Source organism: Phoxinus phoxinus (genome assembly GCF_949152265.1).
Source record: "Phoxinus phoxinus genome assembly, chromosome: 10".
NCBI lineage: Eukaryota > Metazoa > Chordata > Actinopteri > Cypriniformes > Leuciscidae > Phoxinus > Phoxinus phoxinus.
In genome coordinates, this window is record NC_136885.1 from 4,239,947 (window position 1) to 4,263,713 (window position 23,767).

General features: G+C 36.5%; 1 protein-coding gene across 1 annotated transcript in view; it reads left to right on the forward strand.

The window, feature by feature from the left end:
• ascc3 (activating signal cointegrator 1 complex subunit 3) overlaps window positions 1-23,767 on the forward strand; it is a 264,538-nt gene that overhangs the window by 3,239 nt on the left and 237,532 nt on the right. Inside the window, exons 3-5 of the mRNA XM_079626050.1 lie at window positions 4,104-4,254; window positions 9,399-9,973; window positions 23,318-23,438. Of these exons, the coding sequence (XP_079482176.1) occupies window positions 4,104-4,254; window positions 9,399-9,973; window positions 23,318-23,438 (847 nt within the window). The remainder of the gene's footprint in view (window positions 1-4,103; window positions 4,255-9,398; window positions 9,974-23,317; window positions 23,439-23,767) is intronic.

Here is a 23,767-nt window from a genome sequence, read left to right on the forward strand (position 1 = left end):
AGAGGAAGTTGACGGACGTAGCAACATTAAATAAGGGGGGCGGGGCTTAGCCAAAGTTGAATTGAATACAGGTCAAACTCGAAAAATGAGAATATCGTGCAAAAGTTCATTTATTTCAGCAATTCAACTATTTTTGATGATTATGGTGTACAGCTTATGAAAACCCCAAATTCAAAATGAGAATATTGTAAAAAGGTTTTCATAAGCCATTATCATGAAAGTGACAACAAATAAAGGCTTGAAATATCTCACTTTACATGTAATGAGTCTATATAACATATTAGTTCCACCCTTTAAGCTGAATTACTTAAATAAATGCACGATAAAAAAAACTTTTGCACGATATAACTTTTTTTTAAAGTTTCACCATATAGCATAGGCCTACATCTCCGTATGGATCATATCGGCTGTTGTCAGACTCCTGTATGAAAAATATTCCTGTATTATTACAATTAATGGCAAAAGGAATGTTTGGAAATGTAAACCGATATTTCCCACTGACACAGTTAAGCAAAAGATATTATAACTGGCTTAAAACCATTTTTTTGGGGTGAAAATACTACGTTGCCTAAGACTTTTGCACAGTAGTGTACATGCATAAATATATCCATAAATTGTAAGTTAGTGTGAGTAATACATTTTTGTTTAATGTTTTAGACTTATGTACCCAAAAAATAAATAAACAATCAAGCAAAAAATAGAGTAGTGCAATTCGAATGCTTAGTTTAATAATAGTTTATTATTAATAGTTATGAATTGTATTAGTTTCAGTGTCAATCAAACCTGTCTTAGGTATAGGCTAGTGATATAAGTTTAGATGCTCTCAGTGCTTTTATTTTTAGCGTTTTGAGTTCTGGGAAGCCACTTGATAACTCATAATAATTCATGATATTTACATTAGGTGCTGATATTCCTCATTCAGAGGATTTAAAACAATTAGTTAGTGGTGTTAGTTCAATGACTATTGCTTAGAGAAGTTTGAGATTTGAACAAGGCCCTAACCCTATGTATCAAACCTGAGCATTGCTATCTAACTCTATTTGTGCTGCTGCTGAAAAGTTTAGGGATGGTAAGATTGTTTTTTACTTAGATGAAAGAAGTCTGTTAATGCTCCCCATGGCTACCTTTATCTGATCATCATACAGTATAATGTATAACAGTAGGGTTGTGTGACATGACTACATTTGATTGTTAGTATCGTACTGTACTACAGTGCACATTCATTTGCATTTCTATGGCTATTTTTAGATTATTACTGTTTTTGATTATTATCTCTATCGCGAAAATATCTTGTATAATATGACTTGCTGTTTTTGTACGTTTGGGTTTTATTGTATTTATATGATATGTGTATTTTTGTAATTAAATTTTTGCCAGGAAAATAGCTTTGAATGCTGACATGGCACTAAATAAATCTGAATCATTCTGAATCTATCTCTATCATGATTACACTCATGGGACATTGCAGTAAAGAGTTATGAAGAAAAGTTTAGATGCATGTCATTATATTGGATCTGTGCATTTGTTTCTTAAAGTGACGGCAGCATAAAATCTGTGTTATTAATGTTTCAAACTATAAAAGAAAAAGAGAACTAATATTCATTTAATATTATGCATTAATTTCCTGCAAAAGTGGTTTTCCCTACTGCAGTTAATTTCACGTATAACTTTCTTATATTCTTATAATATTTTATTGTTTGTAATTTGTATCTTTGTTTGTATTTTTTTATGCATATATAAAAAAAATAAGTAAAATAAAGTGAAAAAAGTTTTTGGTCACACCGCCCACCCCTTCTTTGGTCTTAATAGTCTGTCATTATTTTATCTTTTATGTTTTCTTACAGGCATAAATGGGGTCCAAAATGTGAAATAAGGTTAACTTAATACAGCTATTGCACTAAAATAAAATAAAATACTGTAAGATATGCTACCCTTGAAATCCAATCATAAAATGGTGGTGCAACAGCTGTGTCACATATTACTGGATCAACCAATCTTAATGCCAAGTGTAAACAGGGCCATAGAGACTTGCGTATGGGATTTTTAAGATTGGACCCTTAGGTAACAATTCATACAACCCTAAAAATGCATAATAATAATATCCTGGTGTCTGCCTACAACACATCATGGCAACAAGCCTCAGAAAAAGTAAGAAATAGCCGTTTAGATGTTATCTGCACAAGCAATGTGTAAAGTTTTTTTTTTTTTAACAATCTCCTGTAGTCATGTCCAAAACTGGGCACATAATCAGCTAAAGTTAGGAAATTTAACAATCGATTAGCCATGATATATGGATTAAAGTGGACTTGAGGCCACAGATAAATCTACAAAGTGCTGTTTTATGCTGATAATATCAGCCTACCGATTTATATCGCTCTAATTAATAGCTAAAAACAGCTTTTGTCTCTTTGTAATCTGATGTCCTCTGTCTGTACTTCATTTAATCGAGTTTCTCCGACCTTGAGAGTGTGATTCATAGTGTATTATATGAGCTCTGACTGCTCAGTTTCTCTTTAATCTCTCTTGACTTTGCTTTTGTTGGGGTTTTGCGGAAGCAGAAGGCGCCATCTTGGTTCAGTGTAACTTCTTTCCTCGTCTCTAAATGCAGATTTCTTTATCGGCGCTGCTGCCGGCTTTGGGGCGGAGAGCAAAGGGTGCGGGTTTTTCCCAGCGCTCACTCATAATGCTGAGTTTGAGAGGCCGCTGAAGTGCTGATACAATGGTGTGGTGTTAATTTACTCACTGGCCCGGTGACATGACCTATTGAGCACACATCACAAACTGAGGCGCTTATTCAAATCACCCTTTTCTGTACCCTTCAGCTGTATGAAGTAGAACTTGATTCATTAATGTTTTACAGAGTTTCAAGCCCCCAATTAATATGATCTCTATTTTGCTAGTCTCATATAGGGATGGGCCGATTGTAAATTGGAATACAGTGCTTTAAGTAAATGTGTTCCTCATTTAAATAATTAATATGCAGAATAAAGGGGCGGGGCCTGGTTGAGTTAGTTAGTAGTGAGTTGAAACTGGCGGTTATGAAAAGGGGCGGGACATTTTCCAAACACACTCGAAGCCCCCACCAATCAGAGCACAGTGTGCTTTTCAGAAGGAGGGGCTTCATAGAGACAGGAAGTAAACAGAGCGTTACTGACAGACCGGGAAGAGAGGAGATTAAACAATGGAGAATATGAGGAAAATAATGTTTTTATTGAACATTCAAGCATGAAAACCTGTTCCAGTAGAGCCCAAAAACATAATCAAGATTTTGAAAAAGGGCATAATATGGATTCTAATACTATAAAATTTACCCAAATATATATATTTTTATTTACCCCAAATATATGGTGTACATTTTTATTAAATGCTGCTGACTTTTAAACCAGAGGAACAACCATAGTCCAAAGTTATATTAAGTAAAATACAGTATTTTAAAGTTATAATAATATGTCACAGTATTACTGTTTTTGCTATTTTTTGATCAAATAAATGCAGCCTAGTGATTTTCTTTCAAAAACATCTTGCATAATACAAAATTTTACCCTTTAAATGTTAGTGTACATCATGGATCATACATGAAAAAGGCTATGCAAATGCACCAGAGATGAATTACTGCATATATTATTACATCTGTCTTATTAACACTTACATAGTGCCTAAAATCATTAGGATATTAAGTAAAGATCATGTTCCATGAAGATGTTTTGTAAATTTCCTATCATAAATATATACAACTTTATTTCTGTGAGTGAATGCAGCACAATCGTGAACATAAATGCACAACTTTAAAGGAGATTTTCTCAATTTTTAGATATTTTTGCTCCCTCAGATTCCAGATTTACAATAGTTGTATCTCGACCAAATATTGTCCTATCCTAACAAACCGTACATCAATGGAAAGCTTATTTATTCAGCTTTCAGATGATGTGTAAATCTCAATTTCAAAAAATGTTCCCATGTGACTGGTTTTGTGGGCCAGGGTCGCATATATCATGAATATTCAGAATATTGTCCTGGCAGACTATCATTTTTTTAATTTAATAAATGGTGTTCATTGAAATATCCTTACTGTTTTAATAAAAGCTTTGTCAATCTTTGTGCAGACCAAGCGCCTGAAACGGCAGGAAATATTTGCCCGAGACGGTCTAACATGGCAGAAGATAGTTCAGTTCTTCACTCAACATCTGGAGAAGAAAGATCAGCCAGCGGCCACTCGCGAGCTGAAGAACATCCTCCAAGCTGCCAAACACATCGGTAGGTAGTTCATATCTTTGCCACGATTCAAAAACAATGCAAGCCGGAATCTGCAGTATATTGCACTTTACAAACCGTCTCAAACGGGCACTTCCATCGCAGAGCTTCATTGATTATAATTTAAGTTTTTTGATCTGACAAATCAGTTGCTGCTTGTGTAGATGTAGTATAACTAGGTTGTTTACGATAGTCAAAAAAAGTCACAAATGTGAGTATATTGAATATTTTATGACGGTTTCAGACATGGTTCATTCAGTCATATTTATAAAGCTGCTATGTAAAGCCATTTTTGCACTGATGACAATCATAATTCAATTGTTATTATTCCTCATTATTCTATGAATAATATTTTGGTTACACTTTATTTTAAGGTGTCCTTGTTACAGTGTAATTATACATTTAAGTACTGAGTAATATTATTTACAGATATATACCGTAATATTTACATTTTATTTATAGGTCTCTCTTGTAAAAGAGATTTTAATCTCAATGAGACTTCCTGGTAAAATAAAGGTAAATAAAAAATAATAATGTACTAAAGGGTTAGGATTGGTTTAGGGTCAGTTGCATGTAATCATGCATAATTTATAGTATTACTATAGAAACTACATGTAACAATGACACTGTAAAATAAAATGTTACCAACTATTTTAATTAGTATTATTAATTATAATTTAATAATAATTATATTATAATTTCAACATTCTGTATGATGCTCGGCATGCATATTATATTAGAATAATAATTTAACTTCTAAGCAAGTTTATAGATTATTTTAGGTTATTTTTACTTTAAAATGTGTCCTGGACATCAAACATATAATGAAGTTATAAGATGTAAAATGTCACTTCGATTCGGTAATCACTATTTTTGTTGGATGTGTGCCTCTCTTTTGGCAGCAAAATGTATTTTGGTCTAATTCCACTTATATTTCATTGATTTTTATTTTATTTTTAAATAACCATCTTAAAATAAACCTCTTGCTCCAGGTCAGATATTAACTTCTTTAATTATTCTAAAACACCACATTTTATTGGTAGACATTGTGCTCACAGCCTGAACATTGATTTATGCATGAAATAAAATATAAAAATATTACTTTTCTGGGCCTGTGGGCATCAACAGTCCTTTGTTTTACTCAGACATCACATACCTGTGTTGTGAAAAACAAAATGTTTAAAAAAGGGAGTTATTTCACAGGGAATAGGCAGCTAATTATCATCTCATTGATTAAGTGATACTTTTGCCACCATTTTGTCACATTTTGTGGCATAGTGGTTATGGCTGAGTGTTAATTATATAAAAAACAATAGATAGAGATATAATTTATAAAACAAAATATCTTTAGAGGATTCTGTATAAAGCACCCTCTGAAGCTCTCCATATCAATATTCAATTCAGCAATATTTTAGCATATGTCTTCAGGTTAACCGTCTGTCAAAATAGATTTTCTTTTGCAGCAACTTTGCTGTGGTTCATTTTCTGCCTAATACCATGAAGAACTAATCAAATCCAGCACTGGTAGTAGAGTTACTGAACCACCTTAAGGTCAGGATCATTTTCCACATGTCAGCAACTCACTTAGCATCTAATGATTCATGATTATATAGCCACACTTCACCTCAATGGCATTCAGTTGTCCTGACGAATTTAATTCAATTTGATACAAGTCCCTCGTAACTCTGCTGTGGTTAAATAACCACGAATGGTCTTTCTCTGCCGCTATGTTTAATCTTGAACTCCCAGGAACTTGTAGGACTACTCCACAACTGTGTTCTCTCTTTGATCTCTTTGCTTTGTGAAGTGGACAGCAGACAGAATGGCGTTCGTAACCCCCTTTTCAGACGTCACTGTGGAGAAGGTTCACTTCGGTGTGATTGGGTTTCTGTTAGAACAAATGTCTTTTGTCATCAGATAAGACAAAGCCGTGTGAAGAGGAGGGCTTCTCATTGGCACACAGGTTCACTCTAATCAATGGAAACTCTTTTCTTCCTGAATCTCACTTCTACGAATTAAGTGTGACGTACAATAGAGATTCTTGAAGAACTTTAGCCTTTCTGTCACCATCTCGGGTTTCTGTCATGCTTCAAGGTGCATCCCAATTCTTGTACAGGTGAAACTCGATCGTGCAAAAGTTAATTTATTTCAGTAATTCAACTTAAAAGGTGAAACTAATATATTATATAGACTCATTACATGCAAAGTGATATATCTCAAGCCTTTATTTGTTATCATTTTGATGATTATGGCTTATGAAAAACCCAAATTCAAAATTAGAATATTGTAAAAAGGTTTATCAAGAATATCATGCAAAAGTTCATTTATTTCAGCAATTCAACTTAAAAGGTAAAACTATTTTTTGATGATTATGGTGTACAGATTATGAAAACCCCAAATTCAAAATTAGAATATTGTGAAAAGGTTTTTATAAGCTGTAATCATAAAAATTATAAGAAATTAAGGCTTGAAATATCTCCCTTTGCATGTAATGAGTCTATATAATATATTAGTTTCACCTTTTAAGTTAAATTACTGAAATAAATGAACTTTTGCACAATTTTTCGATTTTCATCTGTATATGTAAAAGAGAAGAAAATTCCAATTAAAATTGATGCACTCAATTGACCGAAGAAAAAGATGTGTGTAATGTTGGAAACTTGGTGCACAAAACTGTCACAGCTTTCTATGTGTAGTGGAAGGGGAGGAGCAATCAGACAGCGACGCTGGATGACAAAAACCTCCATCAGGGATGGGCAACTTCGGTTGGGCAACTCCACACAGACCTCCTGACTCAGTGTCCGGATCAGGGACCTTCTTGCTGTGAGGCAACAGTTGTCGCGTTTCCATTACCCCATAAATTGTGCAAATTGAAATTGCACATTGAAAATATGCCAAAAGAAACCTGTTAATTTTGCAAAAACTCCCATTTATCGCAAAACTTTTTTTTTTTATGCTCGCATGAGGTGTTTTTTTTCAGGCTATTTGAAAAATAAAATTTTTGCAATGCAATGGTTTTTGCGCATTTACAGGTCACCTGACGTAGATTACACGGTGTGTTCGGACAGAAGACGAGACACAGTTCTTTATTAAACTCGTAAAGGACAAAATAATTACTGGATTCTAAACCTCAAAGAAATGCCACAATCCAGACCCAGATATAAGGGAGAAACACCCAGAAACTCCTCATGTGCCGCTCTCAAGGGTCTTACCTTGCCATTAATGATTGGATAACACACATACGTCTCCTTCCATTAATAATAATGGCCAGTACGGTGGCTGGGATAGGCCTATACATAAACCTACCAACGCCCGTCACCATGATTTCTGGAATGACTTATCGTGAGAGGAAAAAAATTAGTTTTAGTCGCATAACATCGGTTAATGGAAACGGCGTCATTTCACAATCGTTTTTTGTCGACATTTAGAAAAAATCACAAAAGTTTTGTGCAAATCTGTAATGGAAACGCACCTAGTGTTAGTGCATTCTGAATCAAATTAGTTAGAAAACAGTAATATACTGTACCAGTCCAGCTTGTTCATTCTCACAGTGTGGCTTCTTTAGCTGATGCTTCATACACTTCCAGTCTTTTCTTGATCAGGAGGTCCTTAAAGTTCATTGCAGTCCACTGCCTTTTACATAATGGACACTTTGCTTTTGTAGAGACTGAAATATCCACACAAAATTGTCCAGCACTGAGTCCCCTAATGTTCTCATGCTTTGACTCGGATACAGATACAGTGCGTCTCTGACTCATACAAGGCATTTTTTGCAAAACCTCTTCCTGTGTCCTGTATTCGACACTTCATCACACTCATGAACAAGTAAGTGATAGCTTAAATATAGGCATAACATGCATTAAAGGAATAGTTCAACCAAAAATGAAAATTCACCCCCCCTGTTCAATACCTCAATACTGTGTATTCGGACGTACTACTCTCGGGGTTCTGTATTTCTTATACGGTACTATATAGTAGGAAATTGTTTTATTTCGGACGCAGAAATGGAATATATTAGTGGTGCTTGTTTTTGCATGCATTATCTTGGGAACGGGTATTTTACAGATGCTTGCTTTCTTTTGTCCTAGACAAGATCCTAACAGTAATTAGCTTGGCTATTATAAAGGTAGGAGTTTAGTATTAAAGGGGTGGTATATAATGCCCTTTTCACAAGATGTAAAATAAGTCTCTGATGTCCCCAGAGTGTGTGTGTGAAGTTTTAGCTCAAAATACCCCACAGATAATTGTATATAGCATGTTAAAATTGTCACTTTTTGAGGGTAAGCAAACCATTTTTGTGTCTATCCCTTTAAATGCAAATGAGACGCTGCTCCCGGCACAGGGGGCGGAGCTTCAAGAGCTCATGTCCTTTTACCTCACACACACATGCACTGAACATTTCAAAAACTTTTAGCATTTTATGTTCAAACCTGAGTCAGACAAAAATGGAGAGACTCAAGAAGAAGTGACAACATGTAGAAGCAACAGGACATTTCTGAATGGTTAGTTGATGAGTTTATGTAGCTTGTGTAGTTATCTTCTAGTCATTGATTAGCATATTCTGTCATGATAATTTATAAATCGTGTTCCGGGGGGCGGGGTTTATGTAAATTCTAGGGTTGGTGATGTCACTAACCCGGGAGGATTGTTGTGTAGTTCCTACCAGCCGTTTGTTGTAGTCCTTAAAAAGCAATTTCTTTAAAAGCAAATCTCTCCCATTGCTTTGAGCGTTGTAACTTTGCAGATGTTGTTTATGATCAAACAGCAACATTACACACTAACTAAAGTTAGAAAAGTGAAATTATAATCAACCACCCCTTTAAGAGGTTTCTGTAATATGGCACTAGGAATGGATAAAGCAATACCCCAGGAACCACCACAAGTTATGTATATCCAAGCACCACTCACCTTTTTTCTCTCCAGTAAGTTGGTAAGAAATTGCAGTTTGCAATATCAAGCAGCATAACAGTTTGTTTTGCACATCTAAAAATAACTGGAAACGGATAAGACCAGAAGCCAGACACTTTAAATTTACAAATGGTCTGCTCTTATGTTAAAAATAAGGGTTTTGTCAGGTTAATTCAGAACAATTGCACGTGTTTTTGTGTGTATGATCAAATTATTGTGTTCCTTTTACATGTTTGCAGTTGGTACGGATTTTGGGCAGGACACGATTGAAAGTGCGGGAGTCTTCTTGTTTAAAACATTCCACAACAAAGACCAGATCAGTCATGAGGAAACCAGGGCCATAAAGCAGATGTTTGGACCTTTTCCGGCGTCTCCCGCCGAGTCGTGTTGTGCAGCTGTGGGGCGTTTAGTGGCCCAGATTGGAGAATCTCAGGTGGATGCTTTCATCCAAACACAGAGTTCTCTCAAGACGGTGAACACTGGGTCTGTCTTCGGACGCAACATCGCTTTCTCATTTGACACGTATGCGTTGGATGCTCACGACACGATGCCCTGGTCAGAGGAGACTGATATGGATCAGGCCTTGGACTTTCACAGCTTCCTGGTTGGTGAGCGGAGGACTGGAGCCGAGAGAGAGGATGCTTATTCAGCGGAGGAGCTGGAGCAGAGAAACGCAGACAGCTCCATCCTGAGACAGGAGGTGGAGAAGTACCTGAACGATGGAAATATGGTGTCGTCCAGTGTCGAAGAGCTCTCCACCTCGCTTTTCGAGATGCTTGCCTCCACAAGGAGTGACGACGAACTACAAAACGAGGTGAGAAATGTTTGTAAATGAACATGATTATAGTGTTTTTCATCTGATCTTCATGTACATCATATACCGTATGAAGATCACATATTTCTGATTGAAAATAGAAGTTAGGAGGGGACATATGTGACCCTGGACCACAAAACCAGTCACATGGGTCAATTTCTTTGAATTTGAGATTTATACATCATCTGAAAGCTGAATAAATAAGCTTGTTATGATAGGACAATATTTGGTCGAGAGACAACTATTTGAAAATCTGATTCAATCAATTGTGAACTCACAAAAATAAATGTTTTTATATATTTACAGTTGGGAATTTACAAAATATATTCATTGAACATGATCTTTACTTAATATCCTTATTATTTTTGGCATAAAAGAAAAATCTATAATTTTGACCCATACAATGTATTGTTGGCTATTGCCACAAATAAACCCGTGACTGGTTTTGTGATCCAGGGTCACATATTAGTTTTGCACTTATTCTTAGTTACGGTCGATATGTTGTCACTCACAAAGTAGACGCGTTTCTTGTAATTAACTGTTTATTAAATATTAAAAGACTTGTTTAAATAATAAAAATAGGTAAATGCTGATGAAGAAAGTGTTATAAGTTTAGCATGTCTAATATTAAAAAAGCCAAAAACAATAATATATTCATATACCATTTGCTTGCATTGTTTAAAGGTTTAGTCAAATAATTTGTTAGACTGAACTGTTTAACAAAGACAGTAAGCGAATAAAGACAGAGAAGAAGAGCTCATGTGCTCCGTTCTCCATCAAAATAAAGGTCCACATTTGGACATGATCAGCAGCAATCACTTATTAGCTAAGCCGAAAAACCTATTGGCTGATGCCGTTAATAAAAAGCATGAATTTCAGGTACAGCAATGAAATAAACATGGATGAACACAATAGGAGGAATGTTGAAAGAGACAACTTACTGAAATGAATCCTGTCTCGTGTAATCGCTCAATCAGAGTTTCAATCGGTGAAAGACGTCAATAAAACCGTTTGTAGGCTATGCTTAATGTTACATTTACCTCAAGAAAGCTATTCAATGTCCTTACCCTAGTTAGCTAGGGAAAAATAACTCTTGAGAAGAGCATTTTGCTAAATATCATATTCATATATTATATTCACGGCCATCCTGAAGTTTCGGTTTTGATCCAGAATTTTGCATCATTAGTTGTAATTAGCAGCGGTAATAATTTATGATGTTAAAATGGTGATATTACATACAAGAAATAAACCTTCTGATACATGAAATGAATAACTAGGGATTTTATAAACATTAAATTGTTCTTCTCCCATTTCCGACCTCCACATCTTGGGTCGGCTGTGCTTCCCCTGACGAGCCGCCACTGCAAAGATCAACTGATAAAGAACTGTTCACTGAGGAAAATGGATCACGTTACTTCGTAACCTTATGCCTCAGTTCATATTTTCAAGACCACAGTCTACACATTCATTAATTATATCATGCGCAACTGCTTGTTTGTGACCCTAGAGTGCAGTCCACTGTGAATAAAGCCCACTCGCAGATCTGTTCAGCAAACAGGAGATCACCTAGCCGTACCAGACTCATTGTGTCCTTCAGGAAACACACACACACACACACACACACACACACACACACACACACACACACACACACACACACACACACACACACACACACACACACACATACACACACACACACACACACACACACACACACACACACACACACACACACACACAGCACATTTTCGTATTTCGGAGGGACGGGCTTCATCGAAAAAGACGTGTTTAACTAGATCGGGGAGAGAGGAGCTGTAATAATGTGAAATATGTAAAAAACTAAATTAACAATCAAGCTAGAAAACATTTTCTAGTACACCACAAAAGCAAAATCAAGACTTTGTAAAAGGGCATAATAAAGTGCTGATTAGTTAAATAAACATTGCATTAAAATGTATAATGTATGTGTAATGTATGAATGTATAAAAATGCATAAAAATGCATAAAAATCGAATTAAAAGTTAGTAATAAATTGAAAAACAAAGAAACCTATTACAAGTGCAGGGCTATATTGCGCACACACACTCCAGAATGCACGGATCTGGTTTGACATACCAGATTTTTTTTGACCCGTCCGTTGTTGAAAATCGCAATTTCAATTAAAATCTGGTGTGTCAATCCGGTTGTCACTCCTGGAACTGCAATATGGGAAATACAACTATTCAAATTATGAGAGTGTGCCGCCCTATAATCAATGAAGCTGATATCACTTCAGTTCAGCTGCAGCAAAACTCACTGAGTGACAACTCCTTATAATCAAACAAATATCTATTCTGCAGTGCACAATGAACCTCTTCTACATCGTCTTTATTCTTTAAATTATTCGTGATCGTGCAGAGCTCACGCTGAACAAAACTCGAATTGAGCAGATTCTGAAGGGTTCTGATTGGCCGTTGTGTTTTTACAACGTTGTGTTTTTTGACCGTTTCGTTTTTTGTGCTGATTTTTTTATTAATTATTTAGTTTTTGTTGCTAGTTTGAGTTGAGAAATACACATTTCAGCATTATCACTAATCTGTGTGTGCATTTCCCTTGAGAACCAAGCAAGTTGACTCATGAAACCATTTGTTTATTATATCGCTATCGCAATATTGACCTCACTGATCGCAATATGACATTTTCCCCAAATCGTGCCGCCCTAAACCTCCGGTCCACCGGCTGCTGTTTGTCGAGTGCAGTGGAAAGGCGCTAAAGTGGCATTATAAAGTCGTAGGCACAGAATGCAGTAGTATATACAGTCGGGATGTACCGAAATGAAACACTTGGCCGAAGGCCGAATACTGAACACGGTTTTTCACATTTATTTTGACAATTTTTTCCCCATTGCATAAATTAAATAGTCAAAATGTGCTTTTTACTATTTTGTCTTGCTTTTCAAAGAAAAAAATCAATTACAAAACTACAATTTAAAAATATTTATTTTACATTGAACATTTAAAAATATTTATTTAACAATGAACATTTTGTTTACATTCCAGCAGACATTATACAACAAAGCACAATATAACTTTAAAATAAATAAATAATTAAACTAATAATATTTTTATTTGAGCTTATATTAGGCCTATAGCTAACTAACTGCTGAAAGAATTTAACATTTGTATGCCTACAACAAAAAAAGTGCATCTTTTGTTGTTAGATGAACATTAATATGACACACACAGGTATTTAAGGCTGCTGTCATTTTAAGACCAAATGCTTGGATCTACCGGTAATGCAGTATTCTGACACATATCCGGTTTCACCGAGCGGTTAAGCCACAACCGACTGTATACATGAGATACTCCACATGATGGGCAGTTTGACTGACACAACTACTGCGCATATTTTATAACTTGATACTCTTTTTGAAGATTCTCGTCAAACACACTTGATCTCCACGCTGACTTTCTTTCGTCTTTCTCGGACACTTTAAAGCGCTTCCACACTGACGGCATGTTTGCTGGATTCATAAAGCGTGATCTGCGCGCCGCTGCCTCTCACTCTATGCTGGTTGCCATTATCGCGTCATCAAAAACGTCATTGTTCGGTCAAATTTATTCTGTCTTTTCACTTATTCGGCCGAATAATAATAATTTCGTTTGCCGAGCATTCGGTGCATCTCCTAATATACAGTTTTTGAGGTGTAATCTTCCATGATAGGGGTGACTCCCCTTGCCAACACTGAGGTACACCCTGTTCTAATGTTCCTCACGTAGTTGACATTTGGACGCCGGCTATCCCACTGACACCTTTAGATGTGGGATGGCCTTTTTGTGCCGTTTTTTTCCCTCTATTCTCTACAAAGTCAACAACAGCAAAGTTAAAAGGCTGTCCATTCACTGCCATTAAACCTGACAGACACAGTGTGAAGCGCAGCTTTTAATATTTCACATTTGTACTTCATCAATCATGACATTTGCTGTTAAAGCATATATATTTAAAGCGGTGTAAAGTAGGAGAGATTAGATGAAGCTAATTTAAAGGCAATTTAGAAAAGCTTTTCCAAGAGAAAATTGCACTTTGATAGGACGCTTAAAAACATCACGGCTGAGAACATCAGATAACTGGTTATATCAGGAGGATTTTAGGATTGTTTGTGATGCCAACATTCACATTTTAAATATGTGACCCTGGACCACTAAACCAGTCACATGGGTAGTTTTTTTGGAAATTGAGATATCTGAAAGCTGAATATATACGCTTTCTATTGATGTGTGGTTTGTTATGATAGGACAATATTTGGCAGAGATACAACTATTGAAAATCTGGAATCTGAGGATGCAAACAAAACAAAACATTGAGAAAATCTCCTTTAAAGTTGTGCATTTATGTTCACGATTGTGCTGCATTCACTCACAAAAATATTTTTTTTATATATTTACGGTAGGAAATTTACAAAATATCTTCATGGAACATAATCTTTACTTAATATCCTAATGATTTTTGGCATAAAAGAAAAATCAATAATTTTGACCCATACAATGTATTGTTGGCTATTATTGCCACAAATATACTTATGACTGTGACTGGTTTTGTGATGCAGGGTCATCACATATATGGATGTATAAATCTATATTATCTCAATTGCTTTAGAGAATTTAAAGAGACTGGGATTTGCTTGACAGCATTATGTAATTCAGTGCACAGATAATATAAGACCCAGAGTGTGTATTTATCCTGAGATTGAGAGCGCATGGATTGACAGTATGATGTTTTCTGAGGGTCTCCAGTGAAACAGTTATTTTAAATTGCAATAAGATTTCACAATATGACTGTTTTACTGTATATTTAAGGAAATAAATGCAGCCTTGAGCAGAAGAGACTTTTTTCAAAAACATAAATAGTAATGTTTCCAAACTTTTGACTGGTACTGTGTATATATAAAATGTATATAAAATATGAAGATTTTTTTTTTAATAATACACATTTTAATTAACATAACATTTATATTTTATGCCTCAGAATGCTAATTTTCATTAAAATTAATTCTAAATCAATCACTGTCATCTCAATAATGCAAATCATTGTAACATGTAATACGTTTTTGCATGAAAGGTCCCATATTGTACACCTTTCTGAAGTTTTATTTTAGGTTTTGATGTCCTTAAGAATATATATTTGCAGTATAACCAAAAAACATCTCCATATATATCTCACAGCTCCTTTCTCAGGAGCTCTGCCAAGAACTGGTCGATTTGGCCTGTCTACTTAATATTCATGAGCCTCTCTTCTGATTGGCCTGTTGTTTTCTGAGTGACCCACCATTGGTGGGGGCGGTGACTGAGTAGTTCTGACATCACATGTATACAGACGTCACAACGGCTTGTGAAAAGGCACAGCTACTTTATGCAGGCTGTGGATCGACTGTTTTAAAACTTATATGAGTTTCATAGTCTCTAGACCTCTGTTATCATGAAAAAAGCCAGGAAATCTCAGTTTTGACAATATGGGACCTTTACAATTTAAATTATGATTCAAATACTATCATGATGTACCGTTTAACTTGACAAATGCACTTTAATATACAAGAAAATCCTGTCACACTGCAAAAACCTAAATGAATGCAAAAATATGCTTAATTTTCTTTGAGCAAAAGCATTTGCCGTATTTTCCGGACTATAAGTCGCTCCGGAGTATAAGTCGCATCAGTCAAAAAATGTATCATAAAGAGGAAAAAAAACATATATAAGTCGCACTGGACTATAAGTCGCATTTATTTAGAAATTTATTTCACAAAATCCAAGACCATGAACAGACATTTAATCTGGAAAAGCAAGTTATTGAACTACACAATAGCACACAGAACAACAGGCTGAATAGTGTCCGGTGCGTTAGCGTAACACATTAACAGTTGTTCAGCTACACAACAGCATAAAGATCATATACCTGGGCGGCTGAATAGGCTAAATTAACATAAGCCAGCGAGTCCAACAAGTTACCGGTAAGCAAGTTCACCAAGCTCCCGATCTCATTCCTCAACACTGAATCCATTGAGTTCTTCCTCGGTGTCGTTTCTGAACAACTCCGCTAACTAGAGCGCCCTCTCGCGGCTGCAGACGGTAATGTTTCCTCTTGGTTCATCTCAGTCAGAATGAATTAATTTTGATATATAAGTCGCACCTGACTATAAGTCGCAGGACCAGCCAAACTATGAAAAAAAGTTATAGTCCGGAAAATACGGTAGTTGGAAATTAGACTTTGTTCATGAATTGGTGACTTTCATGAAATTTTCAAAAAACACTTTCTGTGATGGTAGAAAAAAAATACAATGAGCCACATAACAATATAACTGCATTTAAAGGAAAAGACTGCTGGGGAATGTAAAACTGTAAACCCCACACACACACACACACACACTGTTATGGAAATCTGAACAGGAAGTCGAGCTGCAGCCTTCGCTGCTAAACTCTGACACCCTGTTTTCCTTAGAAACGTCATCACTACCCGAAGTATGAGCCTGGCACTTACAAACTGCCACTTCCTTTTTAGTGGATACTGCATTTTATTTTGCCTATTTTCAGATTTAGGCTTTTTTTTTGAATCGGCTCACAATCTGCAATCAGACATCATTTTTTATCAGTAGCCCATAAACATTTTGGAAACTCTCTCCAACCCGTCTGTTATGACAGGGAGTTGTGTTAAACTCAGTCTGTTTAGTTTCACTTCCTCTTCCAACACTGTGACTGCTCTCAAACTTCTCAGTGTCCCATGACATGGCTGTTTTTGGTACCTTCATTTTGGCAGATCATTCTTTTTTTTTGATCTATTATGACCCAGTCGGTCAGTTCATGGCACCTGGCCATGAAGGGACCCGCGTCACGCCATTCAGCCTTCACTGGTTTGGCCAGCGATATGAGGCTTGTGCATTTTCCATGTCATAAAACACTGTCTGTTTGTCAGTCAATTTCACATTCAAAACACCATTGGTCAGTCCAATACACATAGTCAGTCGTCACAATTTCTATGTCAACATTAAATCATTGCTGCGCATATTCATCATCATGATCAGTGCTTACATGAGAAGTGCAATGTAAATCTGAGTCTCTCATAGATTCAGAAGATGGCAACACTCTGTCATGAGCCGCTTTGTGGTCAGACATGTGTCAGAAATTTGCCATTCATATACAAACAGAGAAAAATCCTCTGTGCTTTCAGTTTCATGCGTCATTCTCATGTCAGCTGATAAGCCCTGATCACCACAGTAAACAAAAACACCCTACTTACAAAGTAAATCCCTTCGCATTAAATTCACTGGGCATAACTTAGTAATTAAAAAACAATGCACATTATTATTTTATTTTTCCCCTTCAATTGAACACTCAAGGGTTTTCGAATATGGTTCTATGGCCACATGACCAGTTGCACCTCTGCAAGAAGTCGTCTTACCAGAGAGTGGAATTGGTTTTTCAAACTCTGTGGCTTTAATTACAAAATTGGAAGCTCCCGTGTCAAAGCAGAAATAGCAAAGATGCGTCATTAACATTCATTTCTATCAAGGGTAAAGAAATATGAGTCTTATAGAAAACCCTAGCAAGCAAGTCTTCATTGCATAGAGCAGAAATCAGAAAATAAAGGTAAATTATACTCATCAGCTGGAGAGACAGGAACCCCGTCGCTCACCCCCTCCTCCTCCTTTCAATCCGCCTGATCCCCGCCTTCGCCGTGTGGGCATTCATAACGCCAATGTCCTTTTCGTCCACAATTAAAACATTTGTCATAGGGCTCTTTGCGTTGTTGTTGAAATGGTTGACAGTTTCGTCCTTTTCCCCGACCACGTCCTCTCCTCTTCCTCTGCCCTTGCCTCTCTGGTTCGTTTGGTGATGGTTGGAGTTGTTGTTGCCCATATACACACCTTGCATTGTCACCAGGGCCAACATGAGGTCTTTGTCTTGCTTGGCTGCGTTGATTTTCCGCTGCACTTTCATGATGTCTTGCGTGTTGTCTCATTTCTACTGTGGAGGCCAGTTGCCATCCGACACAGCTCTTTTGAATTGCTTTTGAAATGTCACTGTCCAATCCATCCAAGAACAAAGTCTTTACTTTCATTTTCTGGAGGGTTGCAGAGCAGTGGTGGTTGTTTGTGTGGTGCGTTAGGAACTGCGTGACCCCGTCCTTCTGCCTCGGCTGGAATCTGGTTAGGATTGCGAGGAGTTGGAAGATGAGCCGGATGCGTCCTGTCCTCCTCTCTTATTCTCACAAAACAAAAACAAAACAAAACAAAAATCGCCATAATAGGGAGAAGAAGAAACAATGTCAGAGCAGTCATTTTTCAAAGATACGTCATTTTTAAGATTGCATAATGCGTTTCTCTGTGTCTTGTCTTTCCTCTTGACAACGTGAGTAGACCAATTTTGCTTTTGTTTTTGTCAAATGTGACATACTTAAACCCCCATTGAACCCATAATTTTCTTTTAAATACGGCACCTATTCATGATACCAAATTCCTATAGCTTTGTCCATTAATTTGTATGAACCCTTCGAGAAATCAACATGTTCTTCATCTTTCCTTTTTGAATTTTCATTACCCATTTTTACTTTTACAATTTTGTTTGTTCAATTTCCCTATATTAATTAATTTTGTTTTGTTAATTTATATTTGCGTATTTTTATTCTTTTATTACTTTATATTTACCTATCAATTTTCCTCGCGCAGTCACCCACGCTCTCCTCTACGTATTAAATTTTCCCTGGCGCAGCCACCCCACGCCTTGCCTTCATCCGTCGATGCAGGTCTTTCAAAATTGCCTAAATTCGTCAATGTAGGTCTTTCCCAGACAACATATGTCTGGTGTTTTGGGAATTTACTAGGCTTATCCCAAAACGTGACTCTTTTAGGCGAAACTTTAATACGCTTTGTGGTCTTATCCCGGACCTGTTTGGGAACTTGCTATCAGGTCTATCCCAAACGTGACTCTTTAGGAAAAAATATTCAATACGCAAATATCAATCAACAAAATTTGTCTTATTTGTTACATAAGAAATTTCCTCTCACCGTCTTGTGAGTCTCACTGTCTGTGAGTTCTTTAATCTTGGAATTGCGTCCACCTAGGTCGTCGTGAGGAGTTGAACAATTCTCTTTCCTTAACATTGAGGATTTTGAGCCGTAGAGTATTCTCTCGGGATGATCAGTCAATTGTTCCCCTCACAACGATCATCGGTATTGCAATCGCATCCTCGTCGCCATTTGTTCTGGAAATTTATCAATATTCAAAAACCTGGATGAAGGAGACAAAGTCGATTCTCAAAAGATTAAACAAAGTATTTTATTTCATGCATGAAATAAGACGTTCCCACACAGACAGCGTCTGATATGAGAAGGTCTATGGCATTCTCACGCAGAGAGCATCTGACATGAGAAGGCGAAGGCTAGTCCCTTTCGCCAAGGTTATATACCCTAACACACCCTGCGTAAAAAATCCTTTGTTACCTTAAATGGAGATGTCTTAGCTCATTAGCTCATGTCCAACCCAAATTCTAACTGGTCTGAGCAACGTCATGTCTGCAAAAGATTCCTGTTGTTTGCTGCTGCTCTTGTTCACACATCTTGTCTATCTTTAGTTCGATCAAAGCTGCACACACACACATAGTCTTCACATTTGGAGTACAAAGGTCACTTGCTACTTAGTTCTTCTTAGAACATATTGTTCCTGCAAGCCTTGTTCTAACTCATACATTTATAAAAACTTAGTTTTATATCTTTAATAATGTGCCTTTGATTATATTCTTTTAAATGCTTATGAGTAAAAATGAATCTTCATCGTTAATAAAAGTTGTACCCATACAAAAGCAAAAGAAACACATCTAAATGTAAAATTTCCATAACAACACACACACACACACACACACACACACACACACACACACACACACACACACACACACACACACACACACACACACACACACACACACACACACACACACACACACACACACACACACACAAAGACAAACAAGCTTTTTGAAATGGTCTCTGGAGAGTGTGTCTCCGCCAGAAGAAGCGGCTTCGCTCTCTCAGCACAGAAGTGCATATTAGCGCCTGCTTCCTTATTTTTTTTTTTTAGCATGTTTACAGCTTTTGTCTCGCCTCCCTGCTGAGTGCTGTCTGCACAAAAGATCTGCTGAAAACACTTTACAGTCATATCAGTGTGAAACTGTCATATTATCCATATCGTTTTATTGTTAGTTGGCGGTTGACATCATTTTGGGAATGGGAGAGATTTTCAGTGGGAATGAGTGTCAGTTAAATGAAGGATCATGCAGTAAAATTAAGGCTTTTTCACAGTGACATTTTATAACGGAACAATGCTTCCTTCACAAGTGCACTGTGATTAAACTGTTTATACTAGGCACAACGTAGGCAAATTTTTTGCCATGTAGTAATATAATAATAATAATAATAATAACTCCTCATTTGGTTCCCTCTGGCACTATGTAATTGTAATATGTATATACAGAACATGTATTCATTACTGTTACAGCATATTAAAGGGACAGTTTACTTTGAAATTAAATGTTGGGTATGTTTTATCTTACCTGAAGTGCATCCAAGATGTGGGTGTCTTTGTCTCTGCAGTAGTTTCAATTTTGATATGTTTAGTTCAAACCGTTCTTGTCTGTCAGTCATATAATGCAGGTCTATAGGCACTGTCTCCAAAAGCATGGAGAGAAAAGTCCAAATTAAAAAAATCCCCATCGTAAGTGCACATTGATGGCCTAAGACACGAAACAAGCGGTTTGTGTGATACAACGAACAGTATTTATATAGTTTTTATCTCTTTTACACAACCACGTCCATCTGATCTGTTTACACAGGATTTCTTCCCCGGAAACTAATCTAACCGCCTTCGATTTGACGTTGCATTTATTTTTAAACTCAGCAGAAACGCGTGGAATTGGCTGTACGGCTCAACGTATGCCTTTGATTGACCTCTGAACAATGAAGCGAGTAGTGTATAAGAATGAGTGAAAACTCAACACTCCCGGATGAGTTCGCGCGAGCTAGGCCATCAATGTGCTCTTACGATGGGGAATTGTGTAATTTGGGCTTTTCTCTGCATGCTTTTGGAGACAGTGCCTATATTCCTGCATTATATGACTGACAGACAAGAACGGTTTGACCTAAACATATCAAAATTGAAACTACTGCGGAGACAAAGACACCTACATCTTGGATGCACTTCAGGTAAGATAAAACATACCAACATTTAATTTCAAAGTGAACTATCCCTTTAAGGATCAAAGTGCAGCTTTGTAAACTTTTCTTAGAAATAGATGAAAATTTGCACACTTTTGGTTTGGTTTGATTTATTCGACGTATCTCCCTCAATTCCTCATTGAAAAGGTGCTCCAGCACGTCACATTTCCAAAGAATCCCCGTCTTTTCAGACGGTTTGATCAGCATCATCCTTCAAAACCGACCCTTAGAGAGGCAATGGCTCTCGCAACTGAAGAAGTCCAGCATGATAATTTGATTGGACCACATTTTCACAATACTGTCCTCATTAATTTAATTAACTTAGTGTGTGCCATTGTTCCACCATAAGCATATGATTGTACTTCATCACTCCTGTATGCACCGCACCGCTGCTCCTCTGAGAGATGATTGCTCAACATCACCGTATGCATTATTCTTTATGTAAAATAGATGTGCGTATGAAACTAGGCTGTGGCTTTTGTGATGTTTTTTCAACTCGTTACGTTTCCTGAAGTCTTGAGCACATCTTAAAAGCTTTGCATCTACTTGAGTTTAGTTATATTGGTATTGATAATTACCAGGATTTTAGTTTAATTAAGATATTATTTGATTGATTTAATTGCGTTTTTAAGGTTTTAATGAGAAGAGTGTTCTGTTTAAAGCAAGACACTACAATTTTAAAATAATAAATATCACCATGAAACTTACTCAGTTGATTACTTACACAAGTTCATAAAGAAAATGTATTACAAGTTTTTGAAATTGGTATTTTAATTATGCAAATTAGGCATTATCTCATTAAATATGCGCAATTTTGCATATATTTTCGGTAGATAGAACTGAACATATGATAAAGCCAGGTGCAGAATTCTCTTTTTCATTTTGATTACACACAAGATGAAAGAAGATGTTCAGAGGGATTTCAGGATATATGCTTTCATCAAAATATACTGTCCATAGCCTTAAAAAAAAACATTTTCGCCATATTTTTTTTTATTAAAATGTCACATAAATCAGGCCAGGAATGATTTATTAACAAATCCCTCTGAACATATCTTCAGAATACTGCTAAGTCTATAACTGGAGAGTTTGGTGTACATCGGTGCCACATAGGCTGAGATGTTTCTACTGGAGGATGACAAAAAAAATATTTTGAGAAAAAGGCATTTAAAGATTTGTAATGTAAAAATTCATACTATTTTAGTAGAAACAACTATTTACAGACACAATATCTCATCAAATCATTAGCAACAACAATACAAACCACCTAAATCACATCAAAACTTATAAACACAGCATTTATGGCCTTCAACTGAGCAGAAAAACAGTCAAAAGCACACATCTAAATGTCAGAGCGCGTCACGTGATGCATCTGAACCAATCAGCCGGCGTGGATGTTAATCAATGAGGCGTTCACACCGCGAGCGGGAGCAGCGCGCTAGCATCAAGCAGGAGCGTCGCGTGAGCAGCAGTGAAGCGCGGGTTTCGGCTCCGAGTCTATTTTTGCTGCTGCTCACGCTCAATTAAAGTGAAAGCACGCTTTTGATGGACGAAATAAATGCCCAAAATGCACAGACTTTGCATGTCTAGTGTGTTTTTTGTGTCGGAAAAGAAAATGAAGACTCAAAATGATTTATAGAAAATGTATTATTTATAGAAATCATTAATTGAAGAGATTCATTCAAAAAACGCTGATTCCAGCAACGAAACAAGTGAAGTATTTATGAGCGAGTCATTGAATCATTCACTCAACCTGTTATTTTTCTTCTTTCAAATAATTCATTAAAATTAAACATTTTAAAATAGGCTGCATCGATAGTAAATTACATGTTTTTTGTTAAGTTGGAGAATCATGGGATAATATATGAAAAAATATTGTCATTTTATTCTTAATTTTTTTTTGTCTCTGTTTCAATCTCATCTCTCTCTCTCTCTCTCTCTCTCTCTCTCTCTCTCTCTCTCTCTCTCTCTCTCTCTCTCTCTCTCTCTCTCTCTCTCTCTCTCTCTCTCTCTCTCTCTCTCTCTCTCTCTCTCTCTCTCTCTCTCTCTCTCTCTCTCTCTCTCTCTCTCTCTCTCTCTCTCTCTCTCTCTCTCTCTCTCAGCTGTTTGAGTTTCTAGGTCCTCAGGGGTTTGAGATGATCTCCATGCTCCTTCAGAGAAGGTCAGACATCGTGGACTCGCTTTTGTCCTTCCCGTCGGATTGCCGATCTTACATCATGTCAGGTGAGCTCAGTTGGACTTCACATCTTAAACATGACAAAGATCTTCTCATCTTTACATTTCCAGCAACACTGGTTTTGCATTTAAATAACTATGAGCAATGTTGAATTAAATCCACAGTCGAAAGGTTTGGACATATGTTACATTTGTCTGTAATTTATTATGATTTTAAAATTGCAGAACATAACTCTTGATACTTTTTTAGCTGTAATAATACTTTTGTTAAAAATAGCAGATACCAAACACGCGTTGTTTATAACCAAACATGTTGCTGTGGGTATAAGATTGCCAGTTTCGGGAGTAAGTAATTTTCCTTACACAGTATGATGATT